Source organism: Heteronotia binoei, chromosome 6 (genome assembly GCF_032191835.1).
Source record: "Heteronotia binoei isolate CCM8104 ecotype False Entrance Well chromosome 6, APGP_CSIRO_Hbin_v1, whole genome shotgun sequence".
NCBI classification, from domain to species: Eukaryota; Metazoa; Chordata; class Lepidosauria; order Squamata; family Gekkonidae; genus Heteronotia; species Heteronotia binoei.
In genome coordinates this window covers 46,503,634-46,528,190 of record NC_083228.1, presented here as the reverse complement: position 1 = coordinate 46,528,190, position 24,557 = coordinate 46,503,634, and the positions used below count along the sequence as shown (strand labels likewise).

At 40.7% G+C, this 24,557-nt stretch overlaps 1 protein-coding gene across 1 annotated transcript; it reads right to left on the bottom strand.

Annotated features, from left to right (window-relative positions):
* Nucleotides 1–5,609: 5,609 nt before the first annotated feature.
* On the bottom strand, nucleotides 5,610–24,004 carry C6H10orf143 (chromosome 6 C10orf143 homolog). Its single transcript, XM_060240829.1, has 4 exons — nucleotides 23,835–24,004; nucleotides 8,753–8,905; nucleotides 8,564–8,629; nucleotides 5,610–6,346 (listed from the first exon to the last, which is right to left on the bottom strand). Exons 1-4 carry the CDS (start codon nucleotides 23,892–23,894, stop codon nucleotides 6,317–6,319), a joined length of 309 nt encoding a protein of 102 aa, XP_060096812.1. The 5' UTR covers nucleotides 23,895–24,004; the 3' UTR covers nucleotides 5,610–6,316.
* Nucleotides 24,005–24,557: the final 553 nt, after the last annotated feature.

Sequence of the window (24,557 nt, the reverse complement as noted above, 5' to 3'; positions counted from 1 at the left end):
CAATAGCTTCAGTTGAGTCATTTTAGCTTCTAGGAGAGTTCAGGCTTGATTTGATCCACAGCCCCCTTGTTTGTCTTTTTTGGCTATCCATGGTATCTGTAAAATCCTCCTCCAGTACCACATTTCAGATAAGTCAGCTTTCTTCATTGTCTGACTTTCATACTCTTACATAGTAATGGGGAATATTATGGTCTGGATTAACTTGATCTTGGTTGCACTTAAGAATCTTTTCTAGCTCCATCTGGAGGTTGTAGGGCTGGCCTACTGAACCCCAGCAACTAAAGAACATGTTTATTAATTAAAATATTTTCCCCTCCCTTTCTTTTTGGCTCAAGGCAGCCAGCATTGCAACTTCATTTAAAACATTAACGATTAAGACCAAGTAAAACATTCTACCAACATCTTCCCCCACTAAAAGATGCCTCCTGTTCAAACCCCATCAAAAACCCTGGCAAACAAGCGTTGCAGCACCTCCTTCAGATCTTCAAATAAGGGGCTCCCCTCCCCATTTCAGGGAGCTTATTCCACGGAATGGAAGCCACAATGGAAACGGGTAGTGCTTTGATTGATGCCAGGCAGGGCATCTGAACAGCCAGCAGGTGGCAGACTGAAGCTTAGAGTTGGCACACAGGAATATATGTGAGGAAATGATACTTTAGGTATATGGGTTCCAGGCCATAAGGGGCTTTAAAGATCATAACCAGAACCTTGAATTGAAACTGTTTCAACATGAGCAGTATATGTTTTCAGCAGTTAGCCCCTGACAATAGTTGGACTGCCACATTCTGGGCCAGTTGTTTCGGGGTCATCTTCAAAAGCAGACACACACAGAACATGTTGTAATCATCCAAAAATGAGGTTATAGAAACTTGGATTAGTAAGCCTAGACTGGCTGAGTCTAAGAAAGAAGGGAGTTGGTGACACAAATGCAGCTGATAAAAGGCATTCTTGGCAATTACACTAACCTGCTTCTCAAATAACAACACTGGGCCAATAAATGAGTTCCTGCCTCATGCTCTGTGATGATCTGGAAGCTATGTGATGGTGGTTGGTGGCACCTATATGAGTTCCCACTTTTCAAAGCAGAGGAATGTCTATTATGTTGTTTCAGCTGGAGTCTTTGTGCCCATTTCTAGAAAACCAAGATGGCTGATTTCACATTGACTAGATATGTGTCTTTTTTATAAGGATAAAGTTTGAGAAACAATGCTTTATACCTTTTCAACATACCAGTCAATTCACATTTAGGGGTCCCAGAAGCCTCAGGGTATATTTTCAAAAGCTGTGATCTCATAAGAACATAAGAGAAGCCATGTTGGATCAGGCCAATGGCCCATCCAGTCCAACACTCTGTGCCACACAGTGGCCCCAAAAAAGGGAGGTTCACAAGAAGGGCTAGAAGCCCTTCCATTTTGCCCCCCCACCCCCAAGTACTATTTTGGCAGAACTGAGAAGAGATACATTTGAATAGCCAAGGCCTTAAACACATGTTCTTGGAAGTGTGTGATTTAGTTTTATATAAAACCAACCGTGCTGTCATAATCCCAATCCAGGCCACTGGGAAGACTGCACCTCCACTGCTGCATTCCCCTAAGGTTTTATCAGCCTGTGTGAGAAAGCTGTAGTACAGGGAACTGAATATGAAGCCCACTTCCTCATTCCACTGGAAAAAATGGGACAACCACATATGAACCTGCCTTATACTAAACCAGACCCTTGGTCCATCAAAGTCAGTACTGTTTACTTAGACTGGCAGCAGCTCTCCAGGGTCTCAAACTGAGGTTTTTCCACACCTATTTGCCTGGACCTTTTAGTTGGGGATGCCAAGGATTGAACCTGGGATCTTCTGCTTTACCAAGCAGATGCTCTATCCGAGCCACCTCCCTCCCCCACTAAGAACAAGCACAGAGTGATGTGTACCTAGTTGCACTCCCAGCTGTATGCAATGAGAATGGAGACCTTTTCATGGATCTGCTGTAGTGTATTTAGAATTATGCATAGTGTGGTTGTGAATTTTTCTGTTACATACTTTGGCATCTTTCCTTGATAGGTCTAAGACCAGAAATATCATTAGACCCATGGTGATTTCATTTTTGCAGGGTGATATCACTGTCTGAACATTTAGTAGATTGACTTAGCTGTCATTAGTGTGCTGGGCCCAATGGTAATTGTGATTATTTGTGTCACCTCATTCCATCTTCATTTCGTTTCCCACTCCATACTATTCTACACAATACCTTCCAACAGGAGATGGACCAAATTTCAAGACATGGAAACAAAGTTCCAGTGACAACCCATTTATACATTCACATTCTGTGGACATATGAATTCAGAATGCACTGCTTACAAAGCACAACTGTGTAATATCTGGCATAATATTAGAAATTATATGCTTGTAAGAGCATCTGGCTACCAAAGAGGCGTTGCGTGTTGGTATACCGTTTCAACAGGATGCTCAAGAAAATGCTGTTCTGTAGTAGCATATCTATCAAGAGACTTTAGAATATGCTGACAGAATAAATGAAAAAACTGAGATCTTGAATCTTGAAAAAAGCTTTGTGAGGTCAACCCTCTTACTCCAGGGAATCCTGTACAGGTCAGTTCTTGGAGAAAAATGGATTAAGAAATGCAGACCAAGAAATTATAGCCAGACAAGAAAGAATTAAAAATGAAAACAAACATAAGGCAAGGGCTGGGAAGGAAGTGAAACCTGAAACTCATTCTTGAGCAGATTTACTTGTAAGTAAAAGTTGGCTTGGATGCATGGATTTTTCCACATTATACAGTGACACCTGTGCTCAAAAACTGCTATGTTCTGTACAGAGGGCAGTTTACTGAAAATATGGCAAATGCAAAATCCAGTTATATTGGCCATCATGATGGTGTGTGATCACGTATATCAAGAAAACCTTTTCATAAAGTCTTCTCTGTCATTGTCCCATATAATATCTGTGTTATGATGGTGCCCCTTGTGATTTATGTTTAACTTGGGAAGATATAAGATCATGTTGACATTTTCTTCACAAGGCAGGTCCATCGGAAGAGAAAGGCAAAATGTGGACTCCTTCCTGATGCTAACTGTATAAAGTCATCCTTTCTATTAGAATCCCACCAAGGTTGAAAAAGTCAGGAAATGTCTGCAATCGGAAAAAATGGCAATCGGGATAAATGGCAATCTTCTAAGTTAGCATCATTTAATTCATCCATGAAACTCTGCAGAAGGCTAGCCTTCACTAATATCCAACCAGTTTGGATTTTCTGCAATAAGACAGGAAGATATATCTCTGAGCGAAAGAGTGCAAACCAAACTTTGGGAATGGAAACCTTTGTTTTCTACATATTTAACAACTATTCAGTAGACTTTTTGAGCAATTAATGAAGAAAAATCAGGTTTTAAAGGCAAGATTCTATTTAATATTTCAGCTTTTAAAAATAAACTCTGATTTACAAAATATAAAGGTTTTAAATGTTCAAATTTTAAATATCAACTATATAAAAATGTGACTTAATGGATAGATCCTACACATTGTTTTTCATATACAAAAGAAATACTTATAAGGTTTGAGTACAAAAGAAGAAATTATATACTCATAGCTTTACAAATCTTACAATTAAAGTCAAATAACGAAACACCAACATTTGTCAAAACACTATTCTGGGATTAAAAACCATCTTATAACAATTCACTCTGATATCTTCCACACAAGTTATTTCCTCTGAATTCAATGCTTTTAGGAAATGTTTCCCTCCCCTGCTCTCCCACAGCATCGTAGTGCATCTATGCACTTCCATGGGTTTCCACAACTTTTCTCCAACCATGTTTTGCTCCAAAGTTTTGGGAAACAAAAAACCTTGGATGGCTGTGTAGATACGAAAATCTGGATATTGGCAGCTCTTTTCCCAAATTCCATTCCATGGTCACCATTTCCTTCTCCAGCTACCAGGAGATTTTTTTAAAGTTTTTTTTTAAAATCAGCACTAGAATAATGCTATAGTGATATACTGTTGTAACAATAGGCATAGCAGGTTCTCTGAATTTCCAGCTTTCATTTTTAAAAGTCTCTAGCTCCCATCCCTTGCAGAGATATAAGTAAAAAAATGCATGTCTTTGCAAGGGTTAAAGCTAGAGACTTGTTTTTTAAAATGAAAGCTGGGAATTCAGAAAACAGGATATCCTATAGTTGCAAAAGTGTACTATATAACAATTTTCTAATGCTAATTTTTTTTTTAAATTGCAAAAGCCCTTTTAGCCTGGAGGAAGAGGGTGACCACCTCTGGGGGATTGGAAACATGGGGAACCTGCCATGTGGAAGCCCCATTCCTGCTGCTGCGCCAGCAACAGGGAAGTCACCAACACTTGTCTGTGTGGAAAACATCACTGTTTAAGAAACCTTCAGTACAGACTACATTTTCACATTGTATAGCAGCCTGTTTTTTTCATAAATATTCTGTTTTAAGAGTTTATGTATGAGATTTTTTCTAACAAAACAGCTCAGAGCTCATAAAATATATTTATAAAATGTAAAGACTTGTGCATTATGGCCCGTATATGACATTTTACCTTGATGGAAAAAAATTACATTGTTTCCAAACAAGGGCTTTAACAATAAAATTAATTTTTGTTTTAGGTCAAGTAAAACAGCTTTGTCTCTTCTTGCCTTACTGAATGAAAGCTTGCTATTTAATTCAGGGCTACCATATATTCTATGGACTTAATTTTATGCATGACCACTGAAACTGAACATGGAACAAAGCCTAGGCTACACCTGATTAGAAAGTTCTGATAACAGTGAGACTTGAGAATAAAAACTGATTATGCTGCCCTCTATTCAGATGCAGTAGTGGAGGAAAGGCACTATGTATAGGCCAATCTCTTAAGATCTCAGAAGCTAAGCAGGGTAGGTACTTGGATGGGAGACCACCAAGAAAGACTCTTCAAAGGAAGGCAAACCACCCCTGCTTTTTGCTTGCCTTGAAAACCCCTTTCTCGGATCACCATAAAGTCAGTTGCTACTTCATGGTACATATTTACATATTGAGGCCTATTATTGTTAAGAATGTTTTGTGTCCCATTTACTGAGGCTACCGCCTACCAGCATGTAGTATCTGTGCACAGTGAGAGATTGGAATTGTGAATCTTTGACTGCTAATAAATAGCTGAAATGGCAGGCTGGGAATTCTCTACTTTCCTAGCAAGAACTACCAGGTGGTATGAGTAGTGTAACTCTGTGACCTATCTCTTGACATCTTTCACTTCTGGGTCCTTCCATGTTTGATATCTAGAATATCTGCAGAGTTCGGCTTTAAGCTCTAGCTGTTCCACGTATGAACTAAGCAGCGTTATGGGCTACTCTTCATCTGTGTATCTTTATCACCTAAAAGAGTATCAAATATATTGAAATCAAGCCATCACTCCTCAACAGTGGCTGTCCTGTATTCCACCACTGTGTGGTGGTGGGAATGAGAAATTTCATTACTGTTCAATGCCTCTCATTAGGCAGTATTCTCACAAATGACCTGAACACTTGGCACATGAGCCCCTATTCTCTATCTTGTGAAATACAAATGATAAAAAGTATATAAAACATGATTAACACTCATGGCCAGAATTTTCTTTTGCTTTTTAAAGATTGATTTAATAACATATTCAAAATAATTTCAGCAATGTCAAGGACATTTTATAGCATTCCTCAAACAAACATGCACATTATTTTAATATTCACCACTGCCAAGAAAGAAACTGCAAGTTAAGTCTTCTATTTAATTTTTTTTATATGATGGGAAAGTGCCCATTTTTGTGGAACCTTTGTGACATTAAAGATGCTATTTTCTTCTTTTCATATGGTAATTTATACATCTGATTGCTAATAGTGCAACAGGACCTTATATACAGTATTGGACTGTGATTCAATAAATGAGTACCACCAGCACAGGCAGAATTCCCCATTGTTTGCTACAGTTTTGTACAGCTAACAGTGGGAGGTGGATCTATGTGATCTACTGGGTATCCACAACATTGGTCCACTGAACACAGATTTGGAATTTCTGTAAGAGATCTTAAGTGCAAAGGTGGGCTGCAAAGAGAAATGTAAAACAATGAGACAAATAAATCATATCTGTTTATCCACATGTGTTGTAGTGAATGAAAAACAAATGAAGACAAATGTTTTTTGGCTATCAACTGCCATGGGATTGTTCTGAGAACATTAACAAATATCAGATCTCATTTACCCTATAACCTACACCCACATATGTTTCTGAGGAGTGGAGAGAAATACAGCTATTGAAACCAAGAGCTTCTGTGTCCTCTGATCTTCTATAAACCCATAATATGGCCAAGGTGCCCCTGAAATGAAAAAAAAGTTTAGTTTTTGCAACTTGTAACATAAATGATGACCACTGCCACCAACAACCACTACCACCAACAAGCTTTGGGAAGTTTTAAATGAGTTCCAAAGACGATAATTTATCTAAGGATGAATCTACATAGGACTTCTAGGTAGGGCTAGATATGCTCTTTCAACTGACACAGCCTCTGTACAAAGCCTGCATTACCACCTTGCTGGGGCCTATTACTCTGATGAGGCTATGGGCATTTTTGGAATTCTGAGAAAGGATATGCCTGCGATGAGGTATCCTAACCCTTCTGCAAATATATTTTTAGGATCATATTTAAATTAAATGAAACTTTTTTGGGGGGGGGGATTACATTTTTTTAAAGGAGCCAAGAAAAAACAAACAGGTTGCTTAATTGTAACTGATGATCTTCAAGTAGTCACCTGTACAGTCACACACCTGGATTCTAGGCCTGCCCACAAACTCAATCAAAATTCAGTGAGGTCTTGACAAGGCAGTGGTAAGGAAGAAACTGAGCGGGGGTGGAGTTTTCTCCTCTGCTCCAGGCATGCTCAGTAGCAGCCTGTTCCCCAGATCAGAGGAAAACACCAGCCAAAAATACTGAGGCTACCTTTTTTAAATCATGGTCTGATTTGTGGGCAGGCCCAAAATCCAAGCTTGGATTGCACAGGGACCATGAAGAAGATCTAGGTAATAGTGCAATTGAACATACATGAAGCTGCCTTATACCGAATCAGACTCTTGGTCCATCAAGTTCAGTACTGTCTATGCCAGGGGTGTTGAACTCATTTGTTATGAGGGCTGAATCTGACATAAATGAGACCCTGTTGGGCTGGGCCATGTGTTTAAGAGGAGGTAGCAGAGAGATAAACTTTATAAAGCACGCAAACACAATTAAAGATTTTTTTTAAAAAAACATAAAACATGCTTAAAACAGTTGGTCTTAAAGGTACTTTCTTTGTATTTCTCACATGAGATCCAAGGGACTGGGAAAAGGAAGTTCTGGTTCTTTCCTTCCTCCTCCAGAGGACCACGAAGGGGGAGGAGCTTCAGCCAACAGAAGGAAGAGAGACTTGGGTCAGTAGCTCTGCTGTGCAATTGAAAGATCCTGGCAAAGCAAGCTCTACCTCGCCCCCCCAGGGAGGAGCCTCAGCTAATGGAAAAAATAGAGGTTTTGCTCTAACTCCTGTGTGATTCAGCAAGCCTGGCAAAACAAGCTGTGATGTAGAAGGAAGCAAGAGAGAGGAAGAATGAAGCAGATGACAGCCAGTTGCTCGGAGGCCTGATAGGAGACCTCTGGGGAACTGCTGTAACCTCCGAGCCACGTGTTTCGACACCCCTGGTCTATGCAGACTGGCAGCTGCTGTCCATGTTCTCTAACAGAGGTCTTTCACATCGTCTCCTACCTGATCCATTGTAACTGGAGATACCGCAGATCGGACCTGGGACCTTTTGCATACCAAGCAGATGCTTTGCCACTGAGCCATGGCCACCATGCCCAAGTTTTCTAACTAGAACTTATCCAGTTGAAATTATATTGTGGTGTGTGGTTTAGTTACCATCTGCAAATCGTTGCAGGACATGAAAATTCAACAGAAGCCAGTACTTAAGAGTCCATAAGCACAGTACAAAGGATTTCATTGCTGTGCGTTTGAAGGTGCTAGGCCAAGATAGGGTGAATTTCCCTGAGTGATAATGGGGGAGAATAAATCCTCTTTGTTTCCTATTTTCTTTAGTGTCTTCCCTCTTTCTTTTTGGGGCAAGTAGAACTGTTATTGTGGCCAAGTAGTTTCAAGCAAATAGGCACACCTAATGGAGATGCAGTTATCCCTTCAAATTTTGTAGGAACATTTGATTTGGCCATCAATATGAAATGTGTCCTAACTGGACAAAATCCTTGAACTGAATAATCTGTGTCTTTTTAAACTGTATGTGATATTCATTTATGTGACTAAATTCTACTTTCTAGAATGCATCTGAAAAATGTGCTCACAGTCTCTATATTTTCAACTTGATGCAGGAAACATTAGTTTGCACTCTGCTAGCATACTGAGGAACAGCTAAATCAATCTGCCTCTTTTATTTACATGCTTTATTCCTGAGAAATGTAATTGTGGTTTTTTTTTATTAACTTTGTGTTTTATGGCTCTAATATTTAAGAACAAGCCTATCTTTTATGTCATAGTAAGAAGGTTAATAAACTTACAGGTTCTCCAGCAATACATCTTGGGCAAGGCCGGGCAGTAGTTATGGTTTCATTATCCGGAAATATCTGATTAACAAGCAGATACGCAAAATTCTCAAAAAAAAAATTTAACAATTATTTGACATTTTTATTATAAAATATATTAACATCTTCTGCTAAAAGCATGGTTTTGGGTTGCATAAAACATACCATGGACTTTGTTTTTTCTTTCATAATCTGGGGACTAAACAAGTCTTTGGGCTTTTTCTCCTCCTCCATATTCCAGTAATCCACAGGACACTTTCTTGGTAGGTGGCAAATAATGTCTTGTGGGGAAGTCTCCAAACTTTTACAGATTCGTTTCTGGGAATGGAAATAAATGAAAGTAAAGTGTTTTTCATAGGTTTCTATGAAAAATGTCCAGTTTAGGCTGGGGAGATCTCAAATCAAGCCTGTTTGAGCTAGAGGCTCACAGTCACTGGGTGGCCACAGACGGTTCACAGCTCTTCAGCCTCAGTTCCCTACCTGAAAAACAGGGACTAAAATGAGCTAGCTACCTGAATGTGAGGATGATGACAACATTAAAAAGCCTACTTGTGTTCTTATACCAATGTACAGTTGGCTACTTGATTGATTGGGGTTCAGCATAGGGTTTTTAGTATTGGCCATATTCAGATGTCCCAAAGAAACTGGAGTTTGCGAGGTTTAAGCTTGGTTTGTCAAATTCCTACATTTTGGCTCTTCTTTTTCTTTGCGTGTGGAGCCAGAATGAAAGTTTAGAAAGTCTTCATATTAATCTCAGTTTCCTGAGACTTCTAAATCTGGGTGCTTCAACAAACAGGGCTTCTTGTTGTGATCTCCCTTCACCTCAGTCCCAAATCTGAGCACTTCAATGAACTGGAATTTGTTTCCTGCTGAGAAACAGGGAATCCCAGCTCCATGTACAACGGAAGGGAGGGGGGCAGAGAAAGCAAGCCTGACAATAAGCAAGGTTCAGTGGCATTGCAAATAAATGTTGGCATGTTCATGATGCCTGGTTGGTCACTGTGAAACTGGATGCTGGACTAGAGGGATCACTGGTCTGATCTATCAGGGTTCTTCTTTTGTGAATACAGGTTACATGTTGATGATGTGTATTACCACAACTGTATAGTGATCTGTTGGTTGAAATCTCTTTGCTGTTAGGCGCCCTGAGCCGCTTGGTCGGGGAGGGCGGGATACAAATAAAATGTGACTGACTGACTGACCAGTTCCTCTATATTTTACTTAAACACCTGTGTCACATCAAAAGACCAAAAGATTTACATACTCTCTCTCCCATTCATTTATGTAATTTGTGTGTCACCTCTCCAGAGGTCTGCGCAAGTCAGCTTACAATATCATACAAGTACAAACAATACCATCATATATAACAACAATATCCTGTCAATATAAAACAAAACAAGTTGGAAAAAAACACACGTCGGGGACAAAAATCAACAACAGCCAAGCCTCCCCTACTGAATCCACTATCTGTAATTATTTGCATGGCCCAGATTGAACAAATTTTAGATTTCAACGTCACCAGCTTTATATTGGTGTGATTGTTTTAATTACGTTTTAAATTGTTTCAACTGTTCACTAATGTATTTATTGTGTTGCTGAATGGCACAATATTTCTTGTGATCTGTCCTAAGTCTGCTTGCAGGGAGGGCAGAATATAAATTCAAAAAATAAACAGCATAAAAATATCCACCACAGATCATAAGACTGTTAAAAAGATAAAGCTCTTCATTATAAGCCTGGATAAGAGAAAAGCTTTGGCCTGGTACCTAAAAGACAGTATGGAGGATACCAAGCAAGGCATTTCAACACTGAAAATGCCATCTCTCTAGTTGCTGCCTGCCTCGTATCTGAAGGTGAAGGCCCAGAGAACAGGGCTTAAGAGGCAGATCTCAACTGGCAGACTGGATGGAGGTAAGATAGGCCTTCCGCTAATAGTCATGGGATAAAATGAGGTTCTTAACAATCACTTTCCTATAAATGAACACCACTAACCAATGAGCAAATGTGTCATACAAATCCAGTTCCAGTTCACGTATGGGTTCCACATTCTAATTTTAGGGTATAGGACGAGAGATACATATATGCTTCCTCAAACTCCTTGTAGAAAGGGTAAGATAAAAATCTAATAATGGGCTAAGAACACTTCCACCAGTGTACTCAATGTCCTCCATATTGGGATAGAGGTGTGTGTGTATGTGTGTGAGTGGGACCACATTGGGATAGAGGTGTGTGTGTATGTCTGAAGAGGGTTTTTTTCATGTGCATGGTGTGAGTGGGACCATTTTAAAATTTCAGCAGTAATCCCTGCCCTGAGAGAATGTTGGTTTGGAAGATCCTCAAAAGTCAAGGGAGGATTTTAGGGAGCTGCTGAAAAGCTCCTATATGGATGGGAAATTTTTTGCACAGTATGCTGGATTCTGACACTTATGTGCATTGGATATGTCTATCACAGACAGGTGGTTTGCTATCAAGTTATACTCTCAATGTATGGTGGTTATATTTAAAATTTGAATACAGCAAAAAAAAAAATCCTGTTAGGTTAAAACTAAAGTAGATCAATCCAAGAAAAATCTCCAAGGAGAAAGGCTGAAACAAGAATACTAGAGAAGTACAAAATATCTAAAGGAAGTGAACAGAAACAAAATATGTATCATACTTAAAGTGTACAAAGTGTAATAATAATAAAAAAAATGAGAAAGCTCTCTGAAGGCCAGCTTTTTCCACTGGGAAAACATCCATCTCCTTTGCTGCTGCAAAATTTGTCCTTTATTAAAAGCTATGGCATGTAAGTACAAGTAGCACAACTACCAAGAAGGATGAAAAAAGAGGAAAAGTGATTTACTCTTATGCATTAGAAGAAAATTTGCTTATCAAAAACAAAGTCAGACTATTGCTTTGGGTCTGAAGTACTTATTATAAGAGATAGAAATTCGGTATACACAGAAGCTGCCTAAGAATCTTATAGTAATGTAAGCAGAACCTGCCAAGGTTTCTGTAGAGAATTCAAAAATTATTCTGAAATTTAATGGCATTGGAAACATCTCATGAAATTGCCACAACAAACCAGTAATAGAATTCTGATTATGGATACTGTCATTAACATCAGTCTAGCATATCCACAGCAAGGCCCAATGGGTTCAGCTGGCTTTCAATCCCTTCTTTTAACTGTATTTCATCAAAACGGTGTATATATGTGTGTTCCAGTCTAAAAGAGCTCAAACATTCACACATGGCAGGCAAAGCATTGGATATGGGGACAAGTACTCTGCAGAAATGATCAGAAGAGCACTTCAACTGTTTAGGAAAGCTGAACATATTAATCCAGTGATCAACATCTAGATGTTCTTTTCACTTTTACAGTGTGAGCAAACTAAATATTTTTATTTTATGTTACAGGAACATATAGGAGAGTTAATAATGGAAAGAAATCAAAAGCCTGTATTGAATTTTGGAAAGTTATGCACAAAAGTGATCATCTGGCTCCAAAAGACATGTAATAAATATACAGGAGATACCTATTTATCAACAATTGCTGGTTTAGATGACATGCCAGCCCTACATATCATGTGGAGTGGTGGTGCAATGTGACTTTCCCTCCATCTACCTCACTTGCCAGTCATGCAGCTACATATTGCCTTATTGTACAATTTGGTACACACAGGCTTTGTTATGCGCAGTTAAATCCTAGGTTAAATTGAGAAATTCATCTGCACTTATGAAACCTTTAGACAGAACAACAGACAATACAGCAGTGCATTTATTTATTTACTTCCATTTATACCCTGCCTTTCTCCCCAATGGGGACTCAAACTGGCTTAACATAATTCTTCTCTCTGCCATCACAGTAACCTTGTGAGATAGGCTAGGCTGAGTGCGTGCGACTGGCTCAATGGCAGAGTGGAGATTCAGACATGGGTCTCACAGATCCTAGTCCAATACTACCCTATACATGGTGGCATCACAGATGGAGATGGAATGTAGGGTGGGCAACAGGTAAGATATACTCTCCCTTCCAAATGTCTCATGCATACCCCTCATGTGGAGAGCTGGCATATCTTTTCAACTGGACATTGACCATAATCAATGGAAAATGCTTTGGAGAATACTGAACTTCTACTTAATTTATACCTTTGCTGTTTTAGATACTTTAAAATACTTAAAGCCTACCTTGCTGCAGCTCATCTTTTTAAAAATGCAGAATTGTGTTTTCCTATACAAAGAGTGTTAACTTTTTTTCGCCATCAGATGTACGACAGCAAACCAATGAGAAAAAGAGTGTATGTGGAAGAAGAAGATATTCCATTTATATCCCACCATCCACTCTGAATCTCAGAGTGGCTCACAATCTCCTTTATCTTTCTCCCCCACAACAAACACCCTGTGAGGTGGGTGGGGCTGAGAGGACTCTCACAGCAGCTGTCCTTTCAAGGACAACCTCTGCCAGAGCTATGGCTGACCCAAGACCATTCCAGCAGATGCAAGTGGAGGCTTGGGGAATCAAACTCAGTTCTCCCAGGTAAGAGTCTGCACACTTAACCGCTACATCAAACTGGCTCTTCAAAGCTCTATGGAACTTCAAAGAATACCACAGAAATAATGTTATTTTTAGGAACAAGGGAGAAGAATATGCAAATATTGTCACAACCAAGCTAATGATTCCACCAATAAAGTCTAAATCGGCAGTCCTCAAATCAATTATTTCGGAAAACTTCAGATAACTTCACAACTAACCAAGAATCCAAGTCTACTTATAGCAGCACAAACTATATACAGTGGTACAGTCCACCACCCCCAACCCTCCAACCCCAGGCCTTTTTCTGAGCCACATCATTACCTGTGCAAAAATACCTCATGAATAATTCAGCTTCGCATAGCCTGCAGCAAGCCAGGAGGGTGGGAGCCTTCCTACTCTAATCAGTCAGCCCATTCTACAAGGTGGGAACTACAAAAGAGAATGCATATGTACAGGCAGTTGTTGATTTTGCCCATGCGCAGGGTGGTACCCAGAGAAAGCCCTGTTTCGATGAACAAAACTGTTGTGGTGGAGCAAAGAGGGAGAGGTGGTCCCAGAGATATGAGGGACCAAGCCATGGAACGTTTTACATGTAATAGCTAGTACTTTAAATTAAGCTCAGTAATTGATGGGCAACCAATAGAGTGACTGCAGAATGGGAGTAATATGTAATTAGAGAACCAGCAAGACTCACAGGTTGAAAGGAGAATTTCATTTGACTTTTTCCTTTCTCCCTTTGCTTTTCTTCTTTGCCTCTCCCCTTTCATTCTCACCTATCCACAGAGTGTTCCCTACCTTGCCAGCCACTCCTTACCTTCTTTCCCACCTAATTTTTTCTGTTTCTCCTGCTGGTGCCCTCTGCCTCCCACACTTATTCTTTTTCCCCCTTTCCCATATCCCTTTCCCCAATTTTACCTTGCTTGATCCTCCTCCCACTTCCATCACTAACATGGGATGAAGGAAAGTTTAGTCAATCTCTCTCCCCTCAGTGTTGACACTAACCAAAGTCTTGAACCCTTGCCAATGTTGCCTGTTGCATAGCAAAACCCAAAATGCTACTGACTCTCATGAGATCTCAACGGCATTCTTTTCTTAAAGAAACAGATATTGTTTGTATAATTATAGGGTATCTAGACCTTGCTTTTAAAAAATTAATACTTTTCTGTAGAAAAACTCCCCTTTCTTCACATGGCTCCATTGTGCAAACAATTTGATCTGCACTCCTCTGAAGCCATCGTTCATCAGAATTTGATACATCAGGCAGTGACCTGCAAGCAATTTGCAGGAAGGGGCACCCCATGCCTTGGTTTCCTCCTTTCTCTCCCACTTCTTGGTTTGTCTTCCCCTCCCCCCCCTTTTCTTCACTTTTCCCTCCTTTCTTTCTCTCCCCACTCACCAGGCCACTTCCATGGCAGCCTACGCTTCTGTTTCTCCCCCCCTTGCTCACCTCCAGTGCTGCTGCGTTGGCACCTAGGGGCAGCAGCAACTCCTGTACATATACCCCCCCTGCTGCCTCAAGCATCACTACCTTGGAGATGGAGGGAGAGCACTGCTGCTTCAGCAATAGGGATGGGATAGAGTCCTACCCACACACACACTTCCTTTCAGAATTCTTCTACAAACCTGGGTCTTCCCCAGGCTTGTAAAAATACTTTTGTCTACATGGCCTGATTCCACAGATTTAAGTATTCTTAAATAGCCATGCTTACTATTAAATATATTGATATGATAAAAACCAATTGTTGAAAATACCATTACAATCATTCAATGTAAGGATGTCGATGTAAATGTTATTCAGGTTTTTTTTTAAGAATGTTTCTGAACCTGAGGTGCTGCAAAGTCTATGAAAAGAGATTACTGAGTGCATTTGCAATCATAAATAGAAAGACGACTTTACTTCGCTTTGTGTTTGCTAGTGCTGAGACAAGTCTTGAAATTTTCCCCCTACCCAGAAATGGCATTTCTCCACTGGACAAAGTCTACACCTGGACTGGTGTGTTTTAGCTTTCAATAGAACAGACTTGAGTAATCCACAGAAAAGACCTTCTACAAGCTGATTCATGGTTCTGATGGTTTACCAGAGAAACCACTATGTCACCACTGTAGAAAAATACAAACAGACTCTCTGTGCCAATGAACTCACCAAACGCATAAACATAGCCAGGCTTAGTTAAACCAACTTCTTTCCCCCACACTGCAACTGAAAACTGTAAGATCCTAATCAACCACCCTGACAGGTAAAGTAGACTGGCTTTAAATCTCCATGCTTTACACAGAAGTGCAGTTCAGGCTGAAAGTCAATAGCTCAACTCTTTTACAAACAGAACATGAATATTAAAGTCACGTGAACATGGAAATCTTTTGTATAGTCTTTGCAGTTCTCTGCAGTACTGTTGACAAGTGAGCAGGCATTTTATGGCACTCATTAGCAGAACTAAGTGAGGCAGCACCCTGATGGCCCAGATTTGCTTCTAGCAGGCTTAACTATCATTTAATCTAAATCAGACACTCAGCAACAGGGCTGTCATCTGCATTCCCTGAGCCTGGGCAGCTGTCAGGGACCAGAGCTTTTGCCAGGTCCAACTACTGCCAACCTCCCTGTTACCAGAAATGCCAGAGGTTTCCTCTTTATATAGGGGAATTAGCACAGAAAGACCTAGGTAGAAGATATTGGATTTATATCCCACCCTACACTCTGAATCTCAGAGTGGTTACAATCTTCTTTACCTCCCCTCCCCCCACAACAGACACCCTGTGAGGTAGGTGGGGCTGAGAGAGCTCTTACACCAGCTGCGCTTTCAAGGACATCTCTGAGAGCTGTGGCTGACCCAAGGCCATTCCAGCTACAAATGAAAGAGTGGGGAATCAAACCTGGTTCTCCCAGATAAGAGTCTATACACTTAATCACTACACCAAACTGGCTCTACCTAGAGCTCTTTAGGAGTGGGAGTTCCACAAAGTGTATACCAGGACTAGTTCAGAGACATATTTTGAAATGACCATATCAATTTATAAAATAGAATAGAGTTTAATGTGGAAAACTGAATAGAATTTAAATATATAAACACAGATTGGATAGCATACACACAAGATATTGAAATAAGTGGGTAGCAGGTAAGACAGTTATGGGTAATGCTTAACCAGATCTTGCAGAATGAAGCAGCCTGAAGATAGGGAGGAAGGGAGTGCCTGCAACGACCTGGCCTCAACCAGGGGTGGTTGCTTTTTTGGCCAAAGCAAAACTCACACTGGTAAGTGCCAAACTTTGTGTATATAATACCCCATAACATATCCTGAACGTATGTTAATGTGAGTGAACCAATATGACAGTGATAGGTTAGGCGGTCCTACCAAATGTAATGTTTGAGCTTTCCCAGACAAAAAGAAGGGATATCTTAATAGGTGTGGTAAGAGGTTCTATAGGGTGGTAGCTTGGTGGAACTGCACAGGTAATGATTTCTTGATAGCCTGGCCTAAAGAGGGAAATGCACGTTTAGACAAATGTTTAGAATAAACAATTTTTCAGGAGTAAAGTGATTACTTGGAGGAGGAATATACCAGAAATTCCATCGTAAAACAGAAAGGGGATTGGTAATGTAAATGTAGAAAAACATTGGAAAGGTTGTGTTCATAAAAGAGGAGATGGCTAGAGGGAGGAAATACTATTGGTACTTCTTCTTGGCTTGACTTCGCGAACGAAGATTTAAGAAAGGTGCAGTAGTCCACGTCTGCTGCAGGCTCGCTGGTGGCTGACAAGACCAATGCGGGACAGGCAGGTCCGGCCACAGTGGCTGCAGGGAAAAGTCTGATTTGGGGTTGGTGCTGTAGCAGTGCGATTCTTCCTCAATCTCCTTATTGGTACTACAACTGTGATATACATGTCCTTTTGTGATTCACCTAGATTTGGAATAGGAAATACTATTGGTACTACAACTGTGATATACATGTCCTTTTGTGATTCATCTAGATTTGCAGAAACACCACTTGGCAAGGGATTTTATTACCTTTTATGGCTATCCAGACCAAATGGCCAAGCCACATTGTTTTATGTGACCATGTGATCAGTTAGTTTGTCCTCTTAATCAACTAACTGCTTGTATTTCAGCTCACAATACCTGATCCCCTCGTCTGATGAAGTGTGCTTAAGAGAGCACACGAAAGCTTACGTTCTGAATAAAAATTTGTAGGTCTTAAAGGTGCGACTTGACTCCTGCTTTGTTCTACTGCTTCAGACCAACAAGGCTGCCCACTTGGATCTATCTATTGGTACCATAGTATGACAAGGTAACAGATAACAGAACATAATCCATTTATACCATGGAGATTGTGCTAGAGGCTTGATTCTTTGTCTATGCAACTTTTCTGATAATAGGTAGCCTTTTAGCCCATTAGAAACTGGGACCTTTGGATTACGGCCAATGCCCATCCTTTGTTTCCCAGAAGAGGTGAGGAGATGGAGGGAGGGAAGAATGCTCAGGGGAATGCAGAAACCAGCTTGTTGTTGTGAGCCTGTTTCTCAGATTCAGCTATGGCTCCTAGCAGATCCATCATTAATGCCAAGCCTGGTTTTTCTGAAGGTACTGCTGTGGAAGCTCATAGGTCTCTCTGGGTATTGGGGTGTCTCTGTCACTGGGAAAAACCCCTAGGTTGGAGGGTGAGCACCCTGGCAACACCCTCACATCTGTATGCCTCACATTGCCTGCCTATACATCCTTCTCCTGCCCACGCATTTATGAGCACTCTGCCACAAACTTTTCTGTGCTGCCTAATGCCACTGGGTAAAGGGTATGTGGGTAGTTCTGAGCATGGGCAGTGGAAAGGCTCACAAGTGGGCAGGGGGAAGGATGCACAGGCAAGGGGGGAGGAAAATGAGGCCTGGCCCCTGGATATTCTGTGTCTACCCCCCCCTCCAACCTGGAAGGACATTACTAATGATAACAGGATACATAATGGTGTCATACTCAGAAACTAGGTCCTGCAATAAATCCACCTGCCAACTATTTTAAGGGGCCCTTTCACACTATAGAAGTTCAGTTAGCTTAGTAGTTCTAGGAAGATTGTGTTGCTATATGTTACTGATGTTGTAAATGGTCACTGAGATTATCTTACATGCCTCTCGATGATTTATCATTATTGGAAGAATCTTATATTTCTAAATTAATCAAACAATGATTACTTAACATTGAGCAGCAAAAGCTATTCCTCACCCAACCCCATATCTGTTCTCCTGCTATGCTCGGTCTCACTAATCACTTTGGGGAAATGCCCCAATATTTTTATAATCTTGATATTCCTCTCCAATGCAGAGTCTTTCTTCTGGCAATGGTTAACCACTCTAGAATGCTCTATGGCAGATACGATCACATCCCAAGACAAGAATGGCTATGTCCTTGTAGTCTTAACTGTCTGGACACAACATGATTGTGGAATGTCCTCTGCATGAGTTACCCCGTGAAAAACTGCTCTTAACTTGGCTCCATCCCAAAAGGTATCTGAGTACTAAGTCAAAATGTCAATTTCTTTTAAATGATTTGGTTCCTGAGATCACGAATAATGTCGCCAAATTTCTTATAGAAGTTCTTAAAATTCAAAATTTTAGATAGCAATGCTCTTTACTATACTTATCTGTATGGAATCCTAGATCTGATTCCCTCGGCTCAATGTTTTATATGCTGCCAATTTTCTTCGAAGTTTTTAAAATTTCCAACAGTACTGCTTTTAAATGCACTTAATCTTCCCTAGACCTTATTTCTATATTACAATGTTTTATTTGCTTTTGACTGTAGATATGCCAATAAAGGTCTTTGAATTGAATGAATGAGCTTATCTTAGAACATAAGAGAAGCCATGTTAGATCAGGCCAATGGCCCATCCAGTCCAACACTCTGTGTCACACAGTGGCAAAAAAATTGTATATATACACACACTGTGGCTAATAGCCACTGATGGACCTCTGCTCCATATTTTTATCCTCTGCTCCATATTTTTATCTAAATCTTACATGTGTTCTGCATAGAAATATCACATGCTGTCATCTTTTGCATTTCTCTGCCTTTGTGTCCCATTGTTTACACTTCTCCCCTCCACACATGTGAATGAATCTCTACCAAATGAACACACTTCATGCATCTGATGATGTGGACTCTAGTCCATGGAACTGTATGCTCTGATAACTCTGTTAGACATTAATTTGCCGCAACACTTTTTCATTTCTTTGCTTGCTATTTTGCAAAATCCCTCATTCACCAATCATTCTCTTCAAATCTTTATTTTTCTTAACTAGGAGCTAGGAGACAAGGACAGGAAGCTGGCAGCATAAAAATGATAATGCTACCTGATTTTGAATTTAACTTAATGCTTTCTTTAGCAGCACACATTGTGGTGTACACTGAGGTTCAAGGCTTGTCCAATGGCAACTGTTAATCCTTTCATTCTGCTTGACTGTAATATTTCTGGAAGTCTTACGAACATGATCTCCCCCTGCCCCCCCCACTCCTTTTTTTTGGTTTGGTTACTTCTGCACAAAATATACTGTTTGACCTGAGGGATAGGCTGGACTAGGTAGCCTGCACTCACACTTTGGCGCTGCACAGCATTACCATATGGCTGGGAGCACTTTCTTAGCTAAGTGTATCGCTGGGATAAAAATTAAAGGAGACACCAATTACCAACTCTGATCTCAAAAGCTGCAGATAAGACCAATCACCCCTTAAGGGTGATATTAAAACTCACTCTACTGAATATAAAGCATTAAAGAAGATGGCCTTCAGACAGACATTGAAAATGAGGATGACATTAGCTTGTATTATTCCGATCAGCATAGCCAACAAATTCAATCCTCTATAGAAATGCTATTAGTGTCACCAAAAAAAAGAAGGAGAAGAGGGGGAGAAGGCTGAGGGGGAGGTTTTGTGTAAAGTCCCTAAAGAAAAAGGAGCAACTAATGTCATTAATGCATTAACAGCCTCTGGTCACTTAACAGAGTGGTTTTAATAGGCTCTAGAGGGGAAACATGTCCAGCCCTTTTCAGCCAAAGGGAAGGTTAGAGCTGTGTGTGGGTTTTGAAGATAGTGGGTTAAATTCCCACAGGATTTGCCTGCCTTGTTGTATATTTGCAAATGTCCTTTTAATAAAGCAAATGATGGCTAACTACAATTAAGTATCAAAGGTGGCTCTTTTAACAAGCACATGCCATTGCACTGATAGGTTTAATTACACTATAAAGCTCACTGGAAAACACTTCAGGAAAAAAAAAGATATAGGAGCATCATGCTTTGCAAAAATTAGTGTATAACAAATCACTGGTGATTTCAGTTTTTCATCACGAGTATGCGGCTGCATTTAAATTCCAAATTATATTCTCTTAAAAATGGGGATTGCTCACAAAAGAATTAAAAAGCTCTTTCAATGAGATGCTTTTCCATTCAGATACTTCCATGAAATAAAAGTAGTTAGTTGCCTGTGAAATCTGAAGACTGGGCACAGTAATGTTGAGATACTAACACTAGAGGGCTAAGCCTAAATCTGTTATGTGGTAACTGATCACAAAAGCAGAAAACAAATCCATATTTTGAAGTCTAACATGCAATTTACTGGTGTTAGAAATGCCTTACAAAATATATTGTTAATTGCTACAGACTTTTGTGGCAGGTTATATAGCAGGAGTCTGCAACAGGTATCTTGTGTGAGCTATTAGTAACTCTTTGGCTGCTGCAGAGCAGCTTGTTAGCCCTGGAAGACCCAGAAAGAGATGACAAAAAGATCTGCTCTAGGCTTTCTCTTTTAAAAAGCTCTTTGTTTCATAGAGGGTTTTTTTTTTAATTCGTTATGTTTAGCTGACAGCTTCATTTCTGGTGCTCTTCCTAGCCCATGTTCTGTGATACGGACAGAATGAAACTTGGTGCCATGCCAGGAGCACAGGTAGCCTGAGATATTTTCCCATTACTCAGAAGCAGCTTTCATTAAAGAAAACATTGGTAGCTTCTGTTGAACAGATTAGCAGTGCAATCCTAATCAGCCCACTGATCACAAGAGACTTGGAAGGACACAAGTGTGGGCTTGTGAGACTCACCCTAGCAGAGAATTCTCCTTCTAATTTCTCACCACGTCCAGTATGACTACCAAGAGTTGCACTGCTGCTGATGGGTCCAGTGCAACTCCTGAGCTCTTCTGATGACCACTGGAGCTCTTCTGATGATATTTGTGCAGAGAGTGATATTTTATTTTAGGGGGAATTACCCCCCCCCCATGTATTTTTTTAAGGTTTCAGATTTTTCTGTAGCTTTGAGGATCATCCAAGTCATTATTATGGATCATTAATCATGCAGAAAAATCTGTTTTGAATAAGCGTGGCCCCGATCTGCAAACTTAAGTATCCACAGATAGAGGCCACATCTGGGAAATATACAGAAGGAGAAACAGATGTATAGATAAGGAAGGCACAGTGAGTCCCCAGTGTACGTTACAGGTTTAGGGTCCATTAGATTGGTAGAGGGTTTATTCCTTAAAGGCTATCCTTTAAGGAAATATGGGCCACAATTCACTATCAGTTTTCTAGGTACCTCCTTCTACTCTTATGATTGCCTACCCTGTTCAAGCAGGTGAGAATGGCACCTCTGCAGGTGAAATATTTCAGATTCCTAGGTACAAGCAGAAGACCTATAAATGCTCATGGAATTGGGGATTCCCCTCCCCCCCTCCAGTAATGGGAAATCTATCTCTCTAGCATACATAATTCACTGTGGTCTTGCAGCCTTGACCTTTATCCTACTGCCTTTGGACTGATAGAGCACTATGTCAGAAGCCTTTTCCTTCTAAATTTATAACAGGGTAATAGTTTCTGACATTTATGTATATACAAGCTGCTACATATTTTGCCATCCTTCTGTCCATGACAGCTTGTGAAATTTCCTTACCAGAGTCTGCCTTCTTGTAGGGATGGCAAGGTCTGATGAATGGGGAGTGCTCCTAGGAAGGAGAATGACATAATGTTTTGAAGAGACAATAAAAACATCTGTCATGGATGCTTTAGTCTAGGAGTTTTGTCACTGGTGCATGAGGCTGGAGTTTATGAATCAAAGATTCTTCCTCCCCCCTCTCAGTTCTTCATAGTGCAATCCTATGAAGAGCTCCTTCAGTCTAAAACCATTTATTCCAGCAGTCTTGAGAATGGAGTAACTGTGGCATGGACTGAACTGCTAATCTTTTAAAATACTTAGTTGGGAAGTTACATGGACCAGAAGTAAAAGCTCAGGGTAGCATTCCAGTACACATTCCCCTACCATGTTTGATTTGCAGTCAAACATTTCAACTGGCTTTATTGGAGGCCCAAACTACTTAACCATGGGCTGGAATGTATAGACAAACTCCCAATGTACAATTTGGCTTCCAGAACTGGCCCTTATCTACCTGCAATTTCTATATGGGCTGAAGGTGCTGCAGGAAATGTTAACCCTTCCTTCTCTCACAGCACTCCTGATTTATATCAGACCCTATGAAGTTTTATTTTATTTTATTTTTGGGGGGACAATTCACACATCTAGAGTTCCAGTCACAGAAATGCAGCATTATGAATCCAGGAAAACCCCAGGAAGTGTTAATACTCTGAGATGAGATTCCTATAATGTCACACTGTCTAATAACAAACCTAGAATATCTTCTACTAAAGGGATGGCCATAGCTAGTTACTTCCATTTGCTGGGACCAATTCTAAGGCAAGTCATTGCAATCCTCAGCTTTAGGACTCCCATGAAGGAAGAACAAGCTTTCCTTTTGGTCTCACAGTTATTATAGGGATTGGGAAAGGGGTTTCTGGGAACACAGATGTCATATTGCCATGTTTTGAGAATTCCTGAGATCCTGGATTTTCCTGCATCTGCTCCTGGATGAAGAACTGAGAGGGAAGGGAAAGAAGCAGCAGATTCTTCTGTCTTTCTGATAGCTCTTCATGGGTCCACACTAGCTATGAACGTTTTCAATCAAGCATAGCTGTGAACTGAAAACAATCTGTACTATGTTAACGCTGTGCTTGTAGTTTGAGAAAAAATTTTTTTTAAAGGGAAGAATAAAACCACAGTAGAAATAAGAACACTGCTTTTTGAACTTTTCAAGAACAAGGTGTAATCGTGTACTGCTAAGACTGTTCTATAGCTGCTTAAAGGACGTATGTGTGATTTTGCAAAAATATTTCAGTGCATCAAAGTTCTTTTACTAATAATTCAGCAAGTTACGTCAGAGGAGACTCCGGTAAGAATTATTTTGCGTTTTGCCGCTTTTGCACCTACTACTACTACTACTACAACAAAATATCCCTGGGAAACCGCCAGGAATGCCGTCAAGTGAAACTGATAAAGAGTCCAAATCTCACTCAATTCAATTGGGACATTTCCGTATTATTATTTTTTTTTAAAGATGCAACCCAGGACCTAAAACTCTGACCTCCCATCCTTGGCCTGTGTGTTTTACTTTCGCTTTTCACGTACTCAGCCTAAGCACACAACCTTCTGCAAAATCCCGTTTGGCTTCGACATTCATTCTTCTCATCCCCTCTCCCAAGTTTATCCTCCTGCCCTCAAGGAAGGGCAAAAGAAATACAGTTGGACTTTAGCTTCAGCAGATGTTACGGAGCATGCTCGGCGCGATACGCGTCAGGCCAGGCAGCAGCTCCGGCGCGCACATCCCCTCCTCTTCTTCTTCCAGTACTTTAGGCTACTTTCCCCCCTGCGGGAGACTTACGCGCTCCGGTTCGGACATGTAAAACTCCCTGCGGCGGCGCCGCTCCATCAACAGACTCATGGCTCAGCCGGGCGACGAGTCCCCAGACACGCAGCTGTTCTGCATCCACGCACAGCACCCCGCTTTTCTGGGAGGTGCACCGGACGCTCCGCCCCTTTCTTTCAGCAGCCAATCCTGCTAAAGTAGCGGCGCTAAGATAGCGCGCGCTCTTTGCTAAGGCAGGACTGTGCCGTTATGGGGAGGCTTAGCCTTACAGCGATACGAGCGCCTTTTCGCCACTGTGGACGTGCAAATTTCACCCAGGCTGCTGGGAAGCAAGGTCACCTGTGGGGCTTCATTTTACATCTGGAGTTCTAGGGCAGGGCCCTGAAGCAAATTGCATTAATGACACTGAAACGGAAGGTTGGGGGAGAAGGAAGTACATAAGGAGCAGCCAAAACTTCACCAGGCCTTCCAGTTTATCAGAACTCAGCTTCAGGGTACCCGTACAGCGCAACAAAACCAAATATATTGTAGACGTGATGTTTTCAGCTTTGGTTTGTTTGTAAGTGCCTTAAGGTGGAGCAGAGGCTATATGCAGCAGAAGCATAGGCACATGATCTACTTATGTTCAATGGTGCTAACTCCCAGGTGGTGCATAGGATTTCAGCCCTTCATTAGGTGAGACTGCACATTAGGTGCACAAAGGTCTCAAAGGATGGTGATGAAGATGGAATGACTGAT